Source organism: Lepidochelys kempii, chromosome 5, assembly GCF_965140265.1.
Source record: "Lepidochelys kempii isolate rLepKem1 chromosome 5, rLepKem1.hap2, whole genome shotgun sequence".
Classification (NCBI taxonomy): Eukaryota; Metazoa; Chordata; order Testudines; family Cheloniidae; genus Lepidochelys; species Lepidochelys kempii.
The window spans coordinates 56,347,920-56,366,933 of NC_133260.1; the positions used below are offsets into that span (position 1 = coordinate 56,347,920).

A 19,014-nucleotide genomic window follows, 5' to 3' on the forward strand; every position below is an offset into this window, starting at 1 on the left:
GCTGGTCCAAGACTTTGCAAGGCTTGCGCCTTTGGCAGCCCCTCCTGGAGAAACTCTGCTTGGATTTCTGGGGATGTGGCTACGTAGCGTAAAAGGTCTTGGTACACCTTAAAGTCCCCCAGAATAGAAGGAGAGGACGAACCAGGCAGCACAGCATCGTCTGTTGATGAGGACAAGGGTCTTAGCTGATCCAAAACTGGAGCTCGCTCTAGGGGAGATGTAGCCAAAGGGAGAACTCTGGCTGCCACACAAACTGGTGGATATTCTACAGCCCCCCATCCCTGAGAGAGTGGCCCTCCCAGTCAATGATGTGCTCCTCAAGCCAGCGAGAGCCCTGTTGAGTACACCAGCCGCAGTACCCCCAGTGGCTAAGCACATGGAAAAGTGCTTCTTTGTTCCCAAAGCAGAGATTTGAAGGATTCTATTCCTATTCAGCCCTGAATTCCCAGGGATAATGGCAGAATAGGTTCAAGTCTACCCCCGAGGACAGAGACTCTCCTCTGGTCAGGAAGATCTATACCTCATTGTCCCTACAGATGAGGATCGTGAGTCAACAAGCTTTGCTGTCCAAGTACGATTTCCTCAATAGGTCAGCCATGTCTAAATTTGAGAACCAGTTGCCAAATGTTTCCATTCTCAACCTCAACAAATTAATCAAGTACGTAAGATTCCACGTGGTCACTCTATTGGCTGTCCTATTGGTCTAGTTGAGGTTGCAGGGCCTGTGGTTGGACCAGGAAGCCTCACTCCATATCAGTGTGCTGGAACTTTGAGGCATCCACAATGCATGTCATGTCTTCCAGGACTGTATCAGACACTCAGTGGTTCACATACTCACTGACAATACCACCGCAATATACTATGTGTACCAACAAGAGGGAGGGCATTCCAGGTTACTCTGCCTAGAGGCGATCAACCTGTGGCAATTCTGCATCGAAAAAGACATCACTCTGATACAGTCCACTTTCTGAAGGCACAAAATCGTCTTGCATACCATCTCAGCAGGGTTTTCATCCTGAGCTACCCTTTCATCCCTGAAGGCAAGCGTCCTCCGGGTTGTCTTTGCAACATGGGGTATCGCCGCGATTGACCTGTTTGCCATGAGGGAAAACAGAAAGTGTCATCTATTCTTCTCTCGAAGGGGCCTCAGCTTGGGCTCCCCCTCCAACACCTTCCACTGCAGCTGGCAGTTTACCCTTCTGTACACCTTCCCCCCTATTCTGGTCATTCCTCAGGTCATTCTCAAGCTCAAGGTGGATCCTCAAGTCAAGCTCATTCTCATTGCTCCAGCATGGCCGAGGCAGTGCTGATTCTCAGATCTCCTTGCTCTGTTGGTTCAACCTCCTATTCCGCTTTCTCTCCACCCTGACCTGCTCATTCAGAATCATGGCCACACCTGCCATCCTGTGATCAGCACCTTATGGCATAGCTGCTGCATGAAGAGGAAGAGTTGTGCTTGGAGGCTGTCCAACAAGTCCTACTCAACAGTAAGAAGTCCTCCACTAGGACAGCCTACTTAGCAAAATGGAATAGGTTCTCAGTGTGGTCCTTGGCCAACAGGGGCTTCCATCCAGGATATCTTGGAATACCTGTTACGTCTTCAGAAATCAGGCCTTGCGCTCAGTTCTCTGAGTGCATTTGGCAGCAGTATCAGCATTTCATCTCCCTATTCAAAGGAAATCAGTTTTTCCAATGTTATGGTGATGAGATTTCTGAAAGGGCTTCTCCATTTACATCCGCCAGTCTGAGAACCGGTTCCCCTGTGGAACCTAAACATGGTTTTGACTGCTCTAATGGCTCTCCGTTCAAGACCTTTGCAGCCTGTCCGCTGCCCCTCCTGTCTCAGAAAACCGCATTCCTGATAACTATCACATCTGCAAGAAAGGTGTATGAGTTGCAGGCCCTCATGGCTGAGCTGCCTTACACTCAGTCCTCCAAGGACAAGGTAATGCTGCAACCACACCCAAAGTTTTTATCCAACGTGGTCTCTCACTTTCATCTGAATCAGACATTTTACCTGTGTTTTTCCCAAAGCTGCACTCTTCCCCGGAAGGACAGTGCCTCCATGTTCTGGATGTCTGGCGATGTCTAGCCTTTTATCTAGACAGGACTAAATCGTTTCATGCTTCACCTAGCCTGTTCATGTCATATGTGGACTGCATGAAGGGGCAAGCAATCTCTGTACAGACCATCTCTAGATGGATAACATCCTGTATTAACAAAAGCAACGAGGAGTCCTTATGGCACCTGAGAGACTAACCAATTTATTTGGGCATAAGCTTTCATGGGCTAGAACCCACTTCATCAGATGCATGGAGTGGAAAATACGGGAGCAGAGATGAAAAGATGGGAGTTGCCTTATCAAGTGTGAGGTCAGTCTAACGAGACAATTCAATTAACAGTAGGATACCAAGGGAGGAGAAAAAACTTTTGTAGTGGTAATGAGAGTGGCCCATTTCAAACAGTTGACAAGCAGGTGTGAGTAACAGTAGGGGGAAATTAGTATGGGAGAAATTAGGCTTAGGTTTTCTAATGACCCAACCACTCCCAGTCTTTATTCAGGCCTATTTTGATGGTGTCCAGTCTGCAAATTAATTCCAATTCTACAGTTTCACATGGGAGTCTGTTTTTGAAGGTTTTTTTGTTGAAGAATTGCCACTTTTAGGTCTGTTATTGAGTGACCATGGAGATTGAAGTGTTCTCCTACTGGTTTTTGAACGTTATAATTCCTGATGTCAGATTTGTGTCCATTTATTCTTTTGCGTAGAGACTGTCTGGTTTGGCCAATGTACATGGCAGAGGGGCATTGCTGGCACATGATGGCATATATCACATTGGTAGATGTGTAGGTGAACGAGCCCCTGATGGTGTGGCTGATGTGGTTAGGTCCTATGATGGTGTCCCTTGAATAGATATGTGGACAGAATTGGCACCGGGGTTTGTTGCAGGGTTTGGTTCCTGGGTTGGTGTTTTTGTTGTGTGGTGTGTAGTTGCTGGTGAGTGTTTGCTTTAGACAGCGCATGAAATAGCTTCAGCTACACCACCTCAGTGGATACAGGCTCACTCTGTGAGAGTGCAAGCAATGTCGATAGTGTTCCTCAGTGACATTTCCATACTAGACATTTGCAGGGTGACAACGTGGTTATCCATACATACGTTTATGGACCACTATGCTACTCCGCATCTTCCAGAGCAAATGCAGGCCTTGGAAGGGCAGACCTGCAATCCCTATTTCAGTAGACTCTGAGCCCCGCCCCTCCTGGATGGGGTACTGCTTGTGAGTTACCTAAGTGGAATACAGGTCTGCATCTACTTGAAGAAGAAGAAGAAACACTTACTTGCTGTAATTGTGGTTCTTTGAGATGTGATGCAGACATGTATTCCACGACCCACCCTCTGTTCCCTCTGCATCAGAATCTACTCATGGGCTTTCAATGAGAAGGAACTGAGGTGGGTTGGGGCACCACTGACTCATATAGCAAGTGGAGGGGACATAGCCATGAGGCGTGAGTTGCTGTCCCTCTACAGGTACTGCTTGGCAAAAGTTTCCAGCTCTGGTGTGCTGGGCCCACACCCACCTACGTGGAATAAATGTCTGCATCACATCTTGAAGAACCACAGTTACAATAAGTGTCAGTTTCTTTTCACAACACTCCAGCTTGCAAAATTCTAATGAGAATTTATCAGCCTTAGCACAAAATCTACTCGACAACTCTTACAACAATAAGAAAAAATATTAGTGGCCTATCATTTACTGAATCTGGGTGAGTGGGTGAGTAGAATTTTGCAAGACTGCTTTATTCATTGTTGCTTTCATGACAAGGAATGCTGTTTACTGCAGCTCAACACAGAGTAGTGCATAATGATCTTATCATAGTTGGTGAGATGATGGTAAAATGTCATTTCTGGAGTGCAGAAAATATTTTCGCTATATTTCATCTTAATAAAAAGTGAATAGTATGACATTTTTAATAAGTCAGGTGTGACACAGGGACCTCTAGGTGCAAACTGGCAGAGGGCTACAGGGGTTAGTAATAGTTAAAAAGTTAGTAATAGTACCAGAAAGGTCCCATGAGATGAGCTTTAGAATAAAAATGTAATCCACACTAAGCAATTTTGTGGGAAATACCCTTAAGCATCAAGTATACACAATGCGTTCCATTAACTCTTGAAATATAAAACACACAATACCAAATGGAGACACTTAATGACTCTGAAATGAGCAATGCACAAACTAGCTTATGAAACCTTACGCATATTCTGTTTAGATTCTTCTACCTAGTCCATTCATCTGAGAGCCTTATGCACAATTTACATTGGCAAGTGTAATGGCCAAAGATTCCATCACATATGCCCTGATGAATGTATTTTCATATACTTCCAACTAACAATACGTATTAAAAATATGTTTGCTAATGTATTTCCGATTTAATTATTTAACTGTTTTTATTTTCAGGTTGATATTCTGTATAATAGGATGTGCTAAGAATCCCTACATATTGTTCATGTCATTGCACTCTAACTTAAATCAAGGATCTTTCAATAAGAACTATGCATAAATAAGTAAAAGAAAGTCAAAGAAATATGTTGAATTTTAGTTTTCATCTATCACCACCTCCCCATCCTAGATTCTTCAAAATACAATTTCAACCTGATTCCCTCTGGTAATTAGAATGCAAGCTTTCCTATAGAGGAGTTCTGCTGATGAGTATTTAATTTAACATGATTTCTCAGTGACATCTAAGTATGAGCTGTATAATCTGTGTTACGGACCTTTTCTATTTCCCATTCCCACCCCCTAGAAAGAAATTGCTTTGCACAGTGAAGTGTCTCCCCTTCCCCTTCCCTAGTGATGATGAGACTTAGGGCTTGGCTACACTTGCAAGTTACAGCGCAGTAAAGGAGCCCCGGGCACACTAGCTCACTACCTGTCCACACTGGCAAGGCACGTAGAGCGCTCTGACTGCGTGGCTACAGTGCTGCTGGTACTCCACCTTGATGAGTGGAATAACATTTGCTGTGCCCTCGCTGGAGCCTGGCGGCGCCAGTGTGGACGAGGTGTTGCATTGCTGCGCTCTGATCAGCCTCCGGAAACGTCCCATAACCCCTTAAGTCAAGTGCCCACTCTCGTCATTGCTTTTGAATCACTGTAGGAATGCGGATATGCTGTTTGAAAGCTCCATTTCTGACAACCAGCATGCTTATCTGCTCCAAGACAAAGCAACCATTACTGTGGAATGCTGTGTGTGTGAGAGAGAGGCGGGGTGAGAGGGGGTCTGCTGCGGCTTCTGAACTTACAAGACAGCAAGCTGACATGCTCTCAGCTCCCCAAAAACTTACTCTCTCTCCCCCCACATACACACAACACATTCCACCCCACCCCACTCCCATTTGAAAAGCACGTTGCAGTCACTTGCATGCTGGGATAGCTGCCCACAATGCACCGCGCCCAGTGCCGCTGCTAGTGCCGCAGATGTGGCCACACCGCAGATGTGGCTACACCAGTGCGCTTGAAGCTGTCTGTGTGGACAGACTGCAGCGCTTTTCCTACTGCGCTCTACGAAGGCTGGTTTAACTCAAAGCGCTCTACATCTGCATGTGTAGCCATGCCCTCAGAAAATTATTGTTGATAAAATAACAATTTTCAGCCTGGCTGAACAGCTGTGAATGTATTTGCCCTTACTTATCTTTGAGTTTTCTATGTCCTCATCATTTAGCCTTTTGAGCAACAGTTTTAAACTCTGTAAGACTAGTTTAGGATTCTAATGTATTTTATTAGCAGAACTCAAAAATGTGATTACTTACTCCTGTATTCTGGCTGATAAAAGTGAGATCACCTTTCTTAGCATGTGATTTTATTAAAGATTTATGTGAGAAATTTAATGTGTGAATTTTATGTTGGAAAAAAGACTTATAAACTTATTCAAAGTTTATAATTTTTTATTTTAACAGTATTGCTGATATCATTGAGCACTACAGAAAAGAACAAATTGTTGAAGGATATTACCTTAAAGACCCTGTCCCAATGCAGGTGAGATATTTAGTGCCACACAATATTTCTAAAGAGTGTGGGATTTTTAGAGTGAAGACAGTACTTGGCCTAACTGATATCAACTAATTTATAATTTAGTTAGACACTATTACAAATGGCAGAGACAACAATAATATCAGAGTAAAGATAAAAACTAATATTTTCTCTTAGGTTACATACTGTCTAATATATTTAACATGCTTTTTGGCTTAGCTGTTCTGGCTTTTTTCTGCACTATCCTAGTCTCACATCTGCTTTCATTTACCCCTGCATTTAAGTTTCCTTATTTTCTGTGAATGAGCATTAATGAGAGCGAGGGTCAAAATAGCTGTATTTTGAAGCAGATGTATTGTGGAGAAGAACTGTGCAATCTTCCTCACCCAGACCTGTTGAGGCTTTTTAATTTTGACTTGTGCACCCTGTTTTTTCACCGCTAGGCTTCTTTAGATTTCTTCCTGAAGTACTGAGACTCAATGTCCTTAATAAAATATGTGCAGTAATGAACAAGTTTTAAAACGTTATCTAATGTAAACTTTGAGAAAACATTCTCTGTATAGGAAATAACTAAACTGTGTATCATTCTTTCTATTTCTCTATACATACATAATGAGACAGACACACTCCATGTGTGTTCCTTAGCAAGTAGGAGCAGGTCAATTTTTATTTTCCATCTTTCAGAATAATTGTCTGACCACATAAACTATTCCACACTAGTCAAATGTGATGTGCTATAAATGTAGGAAAAGTTACAGAGGGAATGTTAAAAATGACATCCTGAAAACTGATCAGTCCTTTTATTAAAGAGCATAAGATTACAAGAGATATTTGAAAATAAAAAACATTGGTAGGAATATTTCCATTTGCAGCATTATAATCAATCTGATATTTCCGAATTGAAAAATACTGATGGCTGTTATTTTTCTTTACCAGCATCAAGAACAAGTGCTTAATGATACAGTGGATGGAAAAGAAATCTATAATACAATTCGTCGAAAAACAAAGGATGCTTTTTATAAAAATATTGTCAAAAAAGGGTATCTTCTGAAAAAAAGTAAGAACATTTTACTTCTAAGTATAAAGCAGTCTCCTGAAAATTAAATTACATTCTTACATTTTGATAACTTCTTCAGAATTACTTGAAGAAAGCAGACTGTGTGTACAGCATAGGGGACTTTATGCTGGGAAGGCAGGGAATCTGAAAAAAGATTTGGGGATCACAGTGGATAATCAGCTAAACATGAGCTCTGAGTGTGATGCTGTGGCCAAAAGGGCTATTGTGATCCCTGGATGGATAAATAGGAATACAGAGTTTTTTCTCAGTTTCTTGTACATAGTTAGCTAGTTATCTCTCTTCCTACCTTGTAAATAGTCAATTATTAGTTAGAAAACCTATTTATTGGGTCCTTTTTTTTTTTGCTGTTTCAAATTTTAGTCCGTTCTGTGCTAGGTACCAGAGATATCCAGACTTTAAGAGCTGTGTGTCATATGGGGTGTCTGTTCCTGTTGTGGGGTTTGACGTCTGATCCCAGCAGTGTCGCCAAGTGGCAAGAATCCATGGCCGATCCGCCCAGCCTGTGCTGGCCTGTGGTCGGGGAACCCTAGCCTTCCCTGCTTCACCGGGTTCCAGCCCAGTTCCCTATGACTGGCCAGTTGGCTTTGCGGCCTAGAGGGCAAACACTACCAATCTTTCTCCTTGGTCATTTGCTACTATGTTCTCAGCCCCCTCGAAAATCACAAACGGGGTCGGCTTATGAACTCTTGGGGGAGTTCTCGCTGACAGTAGTCCAGAGGCTCTTCTCCTTCAATTGCAACTCTCGGTTCCTGTTCTTCATGGGGGCTTGCAGCAGGTTCTGGTCCAGGTGGTGTGGGGATCCTGCAGCCTTTGCAGGAGTTATCAGTGTAGGACTGTTCCCTTGCACTGTCTGTCCTGACTGAGCTGGACCCTTCCGTTTTGAACTTCGCCTCCATTGCAAGCATGCTTAGCAGGTGCGGCTGCGTGGGGCCTTGTGAGCCCAGAGCTGCTTGTTAAGCCTTGGTTCCCCTATGTACACTCACATCACACCCCCACATGTGCTGTCTTTTGTGCCTTGGTGAAGGACAAATTAAAAAGGTGAAGTTTCTATTTTCTCAAGAAAATAATGCAGCTTTTCAGAGACCTTTGCTGCAAACAGCACTTCATGGAGCAAGCTACGTAATATAATACCCAGTTTCTGAATACTTGTAGTGTGTCCAGAGTCCAGTACTTTATTTATCTTTATTATGTATTTTCAATCAAAGCACGCATTAAATTGAATTGTTTGCAGGGACAGTGCCTTAGTTTGCAAACTGTTCAGATCTAATCGTATCTTGAAACATGGACCTCTTTGTCCATTGACATGTATGGGACTTTATGCAGGCAGCCCTTATGGCTTTGCTGAGTCCCATTGAAGTCTCTGAAACTGCACAGGGGTCAATTTGAACATATCTGATTACATGATTGGGACCAAAAGTGGAGATTTAGATTTACTATTGTGCAAATTTGAGCTCTTTTAGATACAGTCTGTAACTGTAAAATCTGTGTTATCTGGCACTTTACCAATCGGAAAGCTCTAAAACTGACATTTCTGATATCTCCCAATACAAATCTTCAATAGAATTTCCAGGTGTCCGGTTTTCAACTGGAACACCAGGCCAAAAAGGGACCCTGGTGGCTCCGGTCAGCACCACTGCTCGGGCAATTTAAAAATCTGGTAGATGTGGGGCCGGCAGGCTCCCTACCTGTCTCTTCGTGGCTCCCCGGAAGTGGCGACACAGCCTTGCTGCTCCTAGGCAGAGGAACGGCCACAGGGGCTCCGTGCCCTGCCCCTACCCCGCCCTGAGTGCTGGCTCTGCAGCTCCAATTGGCTGGGAACCTTGACCAGTGGCAGCTGTGGGGGCAGTGCCTGCAGGCGGAGGCAGCGTGCGGAGCTGCCTCGCTGCACCCCTGCCTAGGAGCACCAGACACATGTCACCGCTTGCGGGAAGCTGCCAGAGGTGAGCACCGCCTGGATCCAGCACCCTGAAACTCCTGCAATGCCCAAACCCTCTGCCCTGAGCCCCCCCCAACCCAAACTCCCTCCCAGAGCCTGTGCCCCTCACCCCCTCCCGCACCCCAATGCTGAGCCCCTTCCCACACCCAAACTCCCTCCCTCCATTGGTAAGTATAACTCTTAGTTAACCGGATTTTTGACTAACTGGCACTCCTCATTCCCCCAACATGCCAAATAACAGAGCTTTTCCTGTACTAAGATACACTAACTTCATTTCCAAGAAAAGTTTGTACTAAATGTTTAAACTGCTTATTGTTCTGTTTTGAAATCTGGCAAAGCAACTTTGTCCTCTTCAATTTTTAACTGTAGTGTTCATTAAGACTTAGGAAAAATTCTGCAAAAGATTACAATATGTTAACGGGACTTCTAACTGCTTTTTTGTTTGTTTTTTCTCCAGGCAAAGGAAAGCGATGGAAGAATTTGTACTTTATTTTAGAGGGGAATGACGCCCAGCTTATTTATTTTGAAAGTGAAAAGCGAGCCACAAAGCCCAAAGGTTTAATAGATCTCAGTGTGTGTTCCGTCTATGGAGTTCATGACAGTCTGTTTGGCAGGTAAGATAGTAGCTTTTAGTTCCCATGTCTGCAGTTGTACACTGTTTGAATATTACAGTTTTATAAGTATATAACTTCATTTATTTCCATATATTTCTCTTTCAACAGGGCAATAAATTAAACGTGTTGGAAATTTTAGAACTCTTAAAGTATCAGAAGTTTCTAGTGTGAAGTAATAGGCAGGATAACCACTCAGGCTTTTAGATTAATATATTAACTCAACATTGAGTACACTGTGTGTTCCACCCATCAAAAATGGAGCACACTGCATTCATTAAAATGGTAATAGAATAACGTCTGTCATATTATAAAATTTTGGATAGAGACCAAACGTTGTTGAAATTGCAACGAAATGAGCCCTCTTTTGTTCAGACATCAGCTGAAAATTAAGATAGTTAAAAACTAGTCCATTGATTTTTAATTTTCAAGTAGAAAAGCTCTTTTGATGTTAAACCAATATTGAAGCAGAATGAAAGCTAATTCATAAGCAAAAATTGATATAATCCATTTTTGGGAAAGATGATAACCACTAGGAAGAGATTAAGAATAACAATCAGCTTTGCTTTTGTTTTAACATACCAGGTACATGATGCAGAGAACACATGCAGTACTGAGTCAGATACCTAGCAAAGGCCTAGCAAAATATTTGTGTTCAGAGGCTGCTACTCACAGGAGGTCGTGGTGATCATAGTGGTGGCCAGTAGTAAAAAAGTTAAGAATTGTGGGTGGGATTTTTAAATTGAATTTGTAAATAGCAAGAAATGATTCTTAGCATCTTTTTTGTTAATCAGTTATTAAAAATGTGTTAAAAAACAATTTTGTGTTATAACTTGTTGCTTACACCAAATAAGAATAAATACATAACCATAACATAATCCATTAAAATAAGGGATTTTTTGCAACCTGGAACCCTGGCACTTCAGCCACAAATGGAGTAGCAGCTATGTGACCACACATGAGATGGGGTAGAGGGCAGAGTAGGGTCAGGTTACCATTTTGCCTAAATTATTAAATGCATTCTTTAAATAGACTTTTAATAGCAAGTTATTTGCTATCAGAGAAAAACTGGACCATTGTGACAAAGAAGATAGTGTAAATATACAAGAATAAAGAAGTTTGTTCGGGTGTATTTAAAGCTGTCAAAAAAGTTGTATGATACTATAATTGAGAATGTGTGTGTAGTCATATACGTAAATTGTATTGAATTGATGTGCATGTACTGTAGCATCAGAGTAAAGGCTGTACATGCAACTTAGCTTTTTCTTACCTAACATAACTTCATAAGATTTTTGAAAGAGAAAAGAAATTCCATAATATGGAACTACTTGACTAGATGCCAACATTGCACCATATCTCATGCAGCATTGAAATGTCCATGGGGACAGTTCCACATCTTCTTTTACCTTACAAGATGACATCTCCACATTTTGTGCTATATAGCAAAGTCATCCCTACCTGCATGTGCAGTGCAGTCTATCTTTGTCCTAAAGGTTCCTTAAATGTTTTAAAACATTAGTTGTACTGCATGCAGGTGAAGTACGATTTTTTTTAAAGGCTCATAACTCAGTGAAATCAAAACATGTTTTCACTTGAATGCTCAAAAGGTATTTTTCTTCTATCTCTGTGAAAATTCAGCTTCCTATTCCCACACACTGCAATGCTACAGCTGTCCAAAAAAATGGAAATTTTTTGAAGAAAAAATGATTGTGTTTTTAATGCTGTTTGTATTCAAACAACTGAACTGTGTTGGCTCAGATTTTCCAAAAAATATTTGTATTTTGCCAGAGATCAGCAAGCAAAGCAGTAAGTCAGTAGTGTGAAGATGTTACTCTTTGTTACTAAAACTCTTGTTTGATTTTTTTTTTTTAAAGGCCAAACTGTTTTCAGATAGTAGTTCAGCACTTTAGTGAAGAGCATTACATCTTTTACTTCGCAGGAGAAACTCCAGAACAAGCACAGGTAAGAGGCTTTGGCATATAAAAGAAAGCAAATTTTTAAATAAGCTATGCGTGTTTTGAATTAAGGTTTGTGGTAGGAAACAAGTATGCTACATGTAGACAGTGACCGGTATATAGAGCTTTTTGAAGCCCTGTCCATTGTCGTAACTTTTCAAACCCATGGGTCAATAGTTTCCTTACAGACTTAGGCCTGGATTCTACAATGAGAATTTTGTGGGCACAGGGTATGGTTCTTATTGCAGGATCAGAATCTTCACCCCATCTCTGCCTTGGGGTTAGCACCTTCATACTCACGTCCTTTCCCTTGAGTTCAGAAAAGCAGCTCCGCTTGGTGGGAAAGGACTTGAGTGCTGGTCCTCTTCTCCCCACCCCAGCCCTTCTTGTTTGTGTGTGGTGGGGGGGGTCCTTCTAGTTCTCATGAAATACTGCTATCCCTGTAATGCCAGGTGTGTGTTTTCTCTGATTCCCCAGTGCTGCAGGTTGTCTCAGAGATAACAGAAAGAGGTAGCAGCAGTAGGACAGAGCCATGGTCTCCTCTCTTGGCCTTTCAAGGATAATGCCTGGGAGCCAGGAATTAATGCACCAAAGGGAGAGGAAAGAGGTGACAAGTGAGGCTTAGGGAAGGTAAAGGGGGACTGTTATCTCAGTCTCCAAAATATGGGTCTGTCACTCCTCACCCCCTTGTCACCCTTCAAAAAGTGAAATCAACTCCGCGAAAGAATTAATTACTGCTGCCAGCAGCGATGTACTTTATACAGTTTTTCTGTTTACTTTCTTTAATTTAGTGTGATTCAAAACCTTATTATGTGTACTCTTCCTTATAGCGCTGTGGCAGTTAACTTTGTTTTTATTTATTGTTATTCTTGCACCATTTTAAAATATTTTTCCATATTCATATCCTACAATAATGCTAACAAGTCTAAAAAGGCAAAAAAACCCTAACAAAATTCCCTTTCTCTAATGACACTTGAAAATGGGTTAGAATTCTATAGTTGCACACAATCAAATTGAAACTTAATATATTTGACTTACCAAGAACACCTGACACTTTCAATAAACTGTAAACTTTCTCAAAATGTTAAGTACCTAATAGTATTAAATATCAGTAGTATGGCTTGCGGTAAATAAAACTACTAGTGATGATAATTTTCAAGAGTTCAAATTAAAATCTACATATGTGAACCTATAATAGTTCACTCTTTTTACTATGTTTCAGCTGAAGTTTCACTATATACTTCCTGGAAAGATTTTTATTCCCTTTTCTTACGTGCACAGTACTACATCATGCTACGTGTGCATATCTAACCTTGTAGAAAAAATGAGAAATAGTATCATAATGTAATTAAATACACTACTGTAAGGCATCCATGCAACAGATCAGAGTTGCTCTTTTATCTTAAATTTATCATTTCCTAACTTTTGTGTGTGTATATGTATATAAATAAAATATAGCTGGAAGGTTGGATACTACTTTAACATTGCATTAATATAGCTAGTTATTGCATTTAACTACCAGAGGTGTTTAAAGGAGTGAAGAGAAAAAGAATCCCAGTCCTGACAGGCACTGTTGGGTTAAGCTTTCTGGTATCCATCAATCTGATTAGTAAACGTCATATTTAGAACCCTCTAGACTGAACATACACCCTTCAGCCAAGGAGCAACTGATGCATTGCTATTTTGCAGGCTAAAGACCTGATCCAATGCCTGTTGAACTCACTGGACTTCCTACTGTTGACTTCAGTGTGCATTTAATGAGATCTTAAGTACACATTTCCATACTTGCTGTGTGTATTAAAACTTGCAATCTCTACATACATTTACAATTTGGAAATAAGTTGTATATACACATGCACATTGCATGTATGTAATGTAAGTGTGAATGTACTTATTTGTCGTAAAAAAATATTGACAATGAGATGTTTATTTTTAACTGTTTTGTGTGGCAACTGACATTTCAGTTATTGTAGTGGGTAATGTTGTATTATTATATATTAATGTTATACTGTATTGGAAATGGCATTTTATAATCTCTTAGTAGTTTGTTACTTGACCTATCTGTAGTTTTTACAAACTTTAGGGGGCAGAGTTAAAGTTTGGTGAGTGAGATGTGAGTGAGTGAGGAAGGACAATATGGCATTAGGGAGCAGATGCGATCCTTTAGTTCATTTTCAGACATTTTTTTTAAAATGCAATTTTTTTTTAAATAAGGCAATTGGGCGGGGGGGGGGTTAGTTGAACTTCATAAATACATTTGTAACTTCAACTCTTTTAACTAAAATTTTTGTTTGAGTTTACCTGTTAACTTTTTTTAAATGAGTAACAAAAGTTTGTCAAGTTGACACGAAAGGTCTGTAAGAGGGGAGGTCTGCTGTGGCAGAGCTTATAAGATATGCCAAAGTAGAGTCTCCGGCAGAATTTAGCATGTACATAGGAGAAGAGGTATATCTGCATGAGAGATAGGGATGTAATGGATGGTGGAGGAGAGGGGGGAAGAGGCTTTTCTCTACACTGGACAATTTAAAGTCTTACATAGAGAAAACTGTAAGCATTTAAAGATTATATAAGACTACAACTCCATTTCCCTGTTCCTTTCCTATTCCTTCATTCATCCAGAACCTCCCTGGACCACAGTCTCCTGCATCTTCATTCATTCCTTCCTCTCTGCCTCACCTGTTTTCCTCTTTCTTCTATTCCTCCCTCAATCCCCAGTCTCAGAGAGCTTCCATATGTCAAGATTGGGGAGCATGGCTCTTCATGTGTCCCGATAGTTTGTCTCTCACGGATCCCTATCCCATTTCTATTCACCCTCTTCTAGACTCATGTCCCATAACATTTCCTCTTACCTCCCAATCATGCTTTCCCTCCACTCAGCACAATATTAGCAACGTCAGTTTATAAATACACTTTCAATTAAAAATAGCTGCTATAGCCCAGTTCAGCAAAGCACTTGAACATGTTCTTAAGTGCTTTGCTGAATTCGAGCTTATATACATGTACAAATATACAGTATACAAATGTGGCCTTGACTGTAGCAGCAGGTAACTGTGAAGGGAAAGAAAAGGAAACAAAATCATGTGTTCTGCCATTTTAAGGCACATATACTATTACACCATGTTTCTGTGTCCAAAGCTACATTGGAGCCATGACGTCTTTCAGCCTGGCTCAGAAAGAAAACAGAACAGCAAACAAAAAATGTCTTGCTTTAGCTAGAGTTGGGGGGATCTTAATTTATTATTTTGTATGCAATATAGTCCTGAGTAAGCAAGATGATCAGTTTTCCTCAAGAAATAAATTTACCTCAAAATATGATTTTTTTAAAACCATGAACATGTGAAAATTGGACTGTAATGTAAATTTTTATCACCTTAATTATAGTTGTACTAACAAGTCTACTATAACAGTGACATATAATTTTTTAATATTTTATTGCTTTTGCCCATAATTTTCTTGAAGTACTAAGACATGACGATATTTGGGCTAAAGATGAAAAGAAATTATTTTAAAAGTATGCTGACCTTAGAAGAACCTGCTAAGCAAACAAGTAAAATCATAACACTTTATGGTGGTTCTCCACTACCTCTTTCCCATCCCACTTTATTCAGCTGCAATGTTTATGATTTTAACATCTGTAATTTACCTTGGAAAAGGGCGTTTACTTGTAGGACTAAGAAATTAATTTTCCTTTTCAGCAGTTTCCAAAGTTCTCTTATTTATATATGTGGATATGATATAAAATTAAGAATATTAATCTTTAGAAAGATGCTTTGTGAATAAAATGAATTCTAGCCACATGCAAATTTCCATCTCCAATCTTGACCACAATGGCCATTGCCATGATGAGTAGAATGTATGTTGTGGCACTGAAGTTGGAGAGGTTCTCCTATGACTGGGAAAGGACTGAAGTGCTGTATTTAATGGATCTAGAAAAGTAAAGGTAAATTATATGCCCTCTTTACCCCCACAGAAATGGATATAATAATTTGTTAAGGTATTTCAGCAGCTGTGGTTGACTCTACCTACAATGAGAAAGTTATTACATCTTCCTATGGAGCTGTAGTCTGAAAGTTTTTTGCATTATGGAACGTTTTTACAAGAAAAGAAAGTGATTAGCAAACTTGTTTACTTGAGAACAGCTGCAGTGTACTTTAAAATGAGTATTATGACAATTACTTCTGCCCATATTATGTGTCAATATTTTAAACATATGAAAAATAATCAAAGGGTAAAAAACCGAACCAGCCTTTTTAATGGCAGCATTGTATAGCACTGAGATGTTGCTAACAAATATCTACTTGCGATATCTAATTATGCAGATTGACTGCTAGTCTAAAGGTTAAATCCCTAGCTGCACTGGAACAGAGTTCATTACAGATTGAGGAGATGGGACACAAAGGCCAGCACACGTTTCACTTGCAATCCTTGGACTGTCAGGGAACCAAACTAGTCCCCAGCACAAGTTAGAGCAGTCTGAGGGCTTCTCCAACTCTTGCCCCTTGCAGGGTATGTCTACACAGGGATAAAAAAAACCCATGGCTGGCCCAGGCTCGCGAAACTCATGTTCAGGGGCTGAAAAATTGCTGTGTAGATATTTGGGCCCAGATTCTGGGACCTTATGAGGGAGGAGTGTCCCCGAGCTTGGGCTTCAGCCCAAGCCCAAATGTCTACACAGTAATTTTTAGCCCCACAGCCTGAGCCAGCTGACCCAAGCCAGCCATGGCACTTTTATCCCTGTGTAGGCATATCCTGAAGGGCCATTAGGCTGGTGATGACTGCCCTCTCTAGCACCCCTCTCTGAGGGAGACCAGGAACATGTGGTGTAGAGCCAACTGTGGTGGCTTTATACCTCCCATAGATATCCCTCTGAAAAGGGAATCCCTGTTTGCCTCTTTAGGGCAACTTTTATGGTTGAGCAGCCAGAGTCAGATGAACAGGAAGCTGCGGATGTTTCCTTCACTCTTTTTCTTCAATCAACTTCTTTTTGTGTTTGCAGTATTTACAGCTAGAAATGAGTCTGCAAAACTGAAATACTGGGGGGGAGGGTCAGAATTAGAGCACTATACTTGGCATGTGGGTTTTATTTACTCAGAAGCAATCGTGTTTTGCTTTATTCTAAATACGGTGTGTAATTTAATACAGTACGATTAGAGTGGAAAATTGGTAAAGGTCACACTATGTATCTATTATTAATGCTTGGTATATCTAAAAGGGAAAATCCTCCTGATTTGAAAATGCTTTATGCAGTTCAGATAATGAAGAATATAAATGTAGCTTTCATTCCAAAGTAAGCGATTTTGGAATACTACATATAACTTTTAAACTATAATATGTGAAAACAAGAAATTGACTAAATTAAATATTTGAATAGTTAGACAATTTGTCAGACTTATATCGACCATTCTTTGAGAAGAATGATAAGACTTCATTTGGTTTGAAATCTTGTGTCTTTTATAGGACTGGATGAAAGCTCTGCAGACATTTTGCAATTTACGGAAAACCAGTCCTGGGACATCTAATAAACGGCTACGTCAGGTGAAATTGCTTAGATATTGTAGTTTCTCTAAAACTATATTGGTCAATCTTAGTGTTTTACTTTGAGACCTTTGTAAATGATGAATTATATATCTATATGTATGTGTGTATATGTACGTGATGCAATATTTTGTTAAACCTGCTGTAATAATTTATTCTTCAAGAATTGGTTGAAGCTTCCATATATGATAGAATAAAACACTTTATGGGCAGGCTTCAGGTTTGTTGCTCGGCGCTAAGGTCTGATCACCAGATAAAGTTGGGTAAAATTTTCAGAAGTGCATAAGTCCCATTTTCAAAAGTGACTTGTAGGTACTTCTTGTGTTTGCCATTTGCTTTTAAATGTTAAGTCTAGAAGGCAGCCATCTGCCACTAATACTTCTGTTCTCTTGAGCTTTGAGACAAGTACATAATGAGTCAAAATAGTCTTTTTTTCATCTTAATTCATTTCATTCATTGGATGAGAATACTGTCATGGGCAAGAAATTGGCTCAGAGATGGAGAACAAAGAATAGGCATGTTAATTTTCTTGACTACTGAAGGTTGGCAGTCAGGTGCCACAAGGTTCTGTATTAGGAATGGTGGTGTTGAATATTGTAATTATCTGGGTGGGGTAGGGAAAAAAAGGAGGTGAGCAGTAAGGTGGCAACATTTTCAGGCAACACAAAATTGTGTATTCATTAAGCTCAGAGAAGATTGAGGTACTTTTGCAGGACCTAACTAAGCTAGGTAAATGGACAACATTATAGCAAATAAAATTCAGTGCTGTCAAATGCAAAGTAATGCACATTAGAAGGAATAATTTGAACTACTCATTGTGAGCTCTAAATTAACTGTAACTGAAAAAGGCATGGCCAACATTATTCAGTAGCAACAAAAAAAGCAATGAAAATGTTAGGATGCATAAGGAATAGACAAAAACTTCCCTAAAAATAGTATGCTATTTTGTACGTTAGTGGTACTTACCTAGAATACTGTGTTTAGTTTTGGTTACCTTATTTCAAAAAAGATAAATAGTATATCAGAAATAAACAGGGGAGGGAGAGTCCAAGAGAGGTGACAGAGAAATGTTTAGAGAAAAAAACTTACATATAAAGTATGTGGAAAAAAATGGGACTGTTTATAGAGGAGACAAGTAAGTTGGGGGGGGGCATGATAAAAGTGTATAGAAATCATAGATCAGCAACTTCCATTTACCATTTCTCTCTGCCAGTTAGCATCACTCACAATCTGAGAAAATGAAAAAATTGATGAAATTGAAAGACAGTTAATTTAGAACTGAAAAAGAAATACCGTTTATACCACAAATAATGAATATGTGGAATTCACTGCTACAAGATATCAATGAAGTCAAGAGCATAGTAGCATTCATTGAATACCTGTTCCTTGGCTTAAGCCATCCTCTGAAATTAAGAAATTTTCCTATGGGCCTGTTATTCCATAATTGTTTGTTCTTCTTCGCCTGCTTGCTTATATCAATTCCAGTTAGGTGTGCGCCCACGCTGCATGCACGGCTATCGGAAACTTTTCCCTAGCAGCTACCCGTCGCGCAGGCTGTGGAGTCCCTTGGAGTGGTACCGGCATGGCACTCTATGTACGACCCTGCTGGCCCGACCCTCCCTTCAGTTCCTTCTTACCACCAGTGATGGTTGTTAGAACAGTGGTCTCTTGCTGGCAAGTGTCCCACTAATCCCTAGCTCTTCTAGTTAATCATTCTCTCTTAGTTGTTAATTGTAGTCTTTAGCAGTTGGGAGGAATTCCCCTCCAACACATGCCACTAGGTGCTCCGGAGCGTGCCGTCCCAGGCCTTAAAGCCTGTAGCTCCTGTGCCAAGCCTATGCCCATGGGCAACCCCCATGAATCCTGCCTCCGGT

The 19,014-nt window shown here is 40.5% G+C and overlaps 1 protein-coding gene across 1 annotated transcript in view; it reads left to right on the forward strand.

The window, feature by feature from the left end:
* Window positions 1–19,014, forward strand: part of RASA1 (RAS p21 protein activator 1) — a 118,312-nt gene that overhangs the window by 62,222 nt on the left and 37,076 nt on the right. The window contains exons 9-13 of the mRNA XM_073344424.1: window positions 5,953–6,031; window positions 6,962–7,082; window positions 9,497–9,653; window positions 11,525–11,612; window positions 17,063–17,140. Coding sequence (XP_073200525.1) covers window positions 5,953–6,031; window positions 6,962–7,082; window positions 9,497–9,653; window positions 11,525–11,612; window positions 17,063–17,140 — 523 coding nt within the window. The remainder of the gene's footprint in view (window positions 1–5,952; window positions 6,032–6,961; window positions 7,083–9,496; window positions 9,654–11,524; window positions 11,613–17,062; window positions 17,141–19,014) is intronic.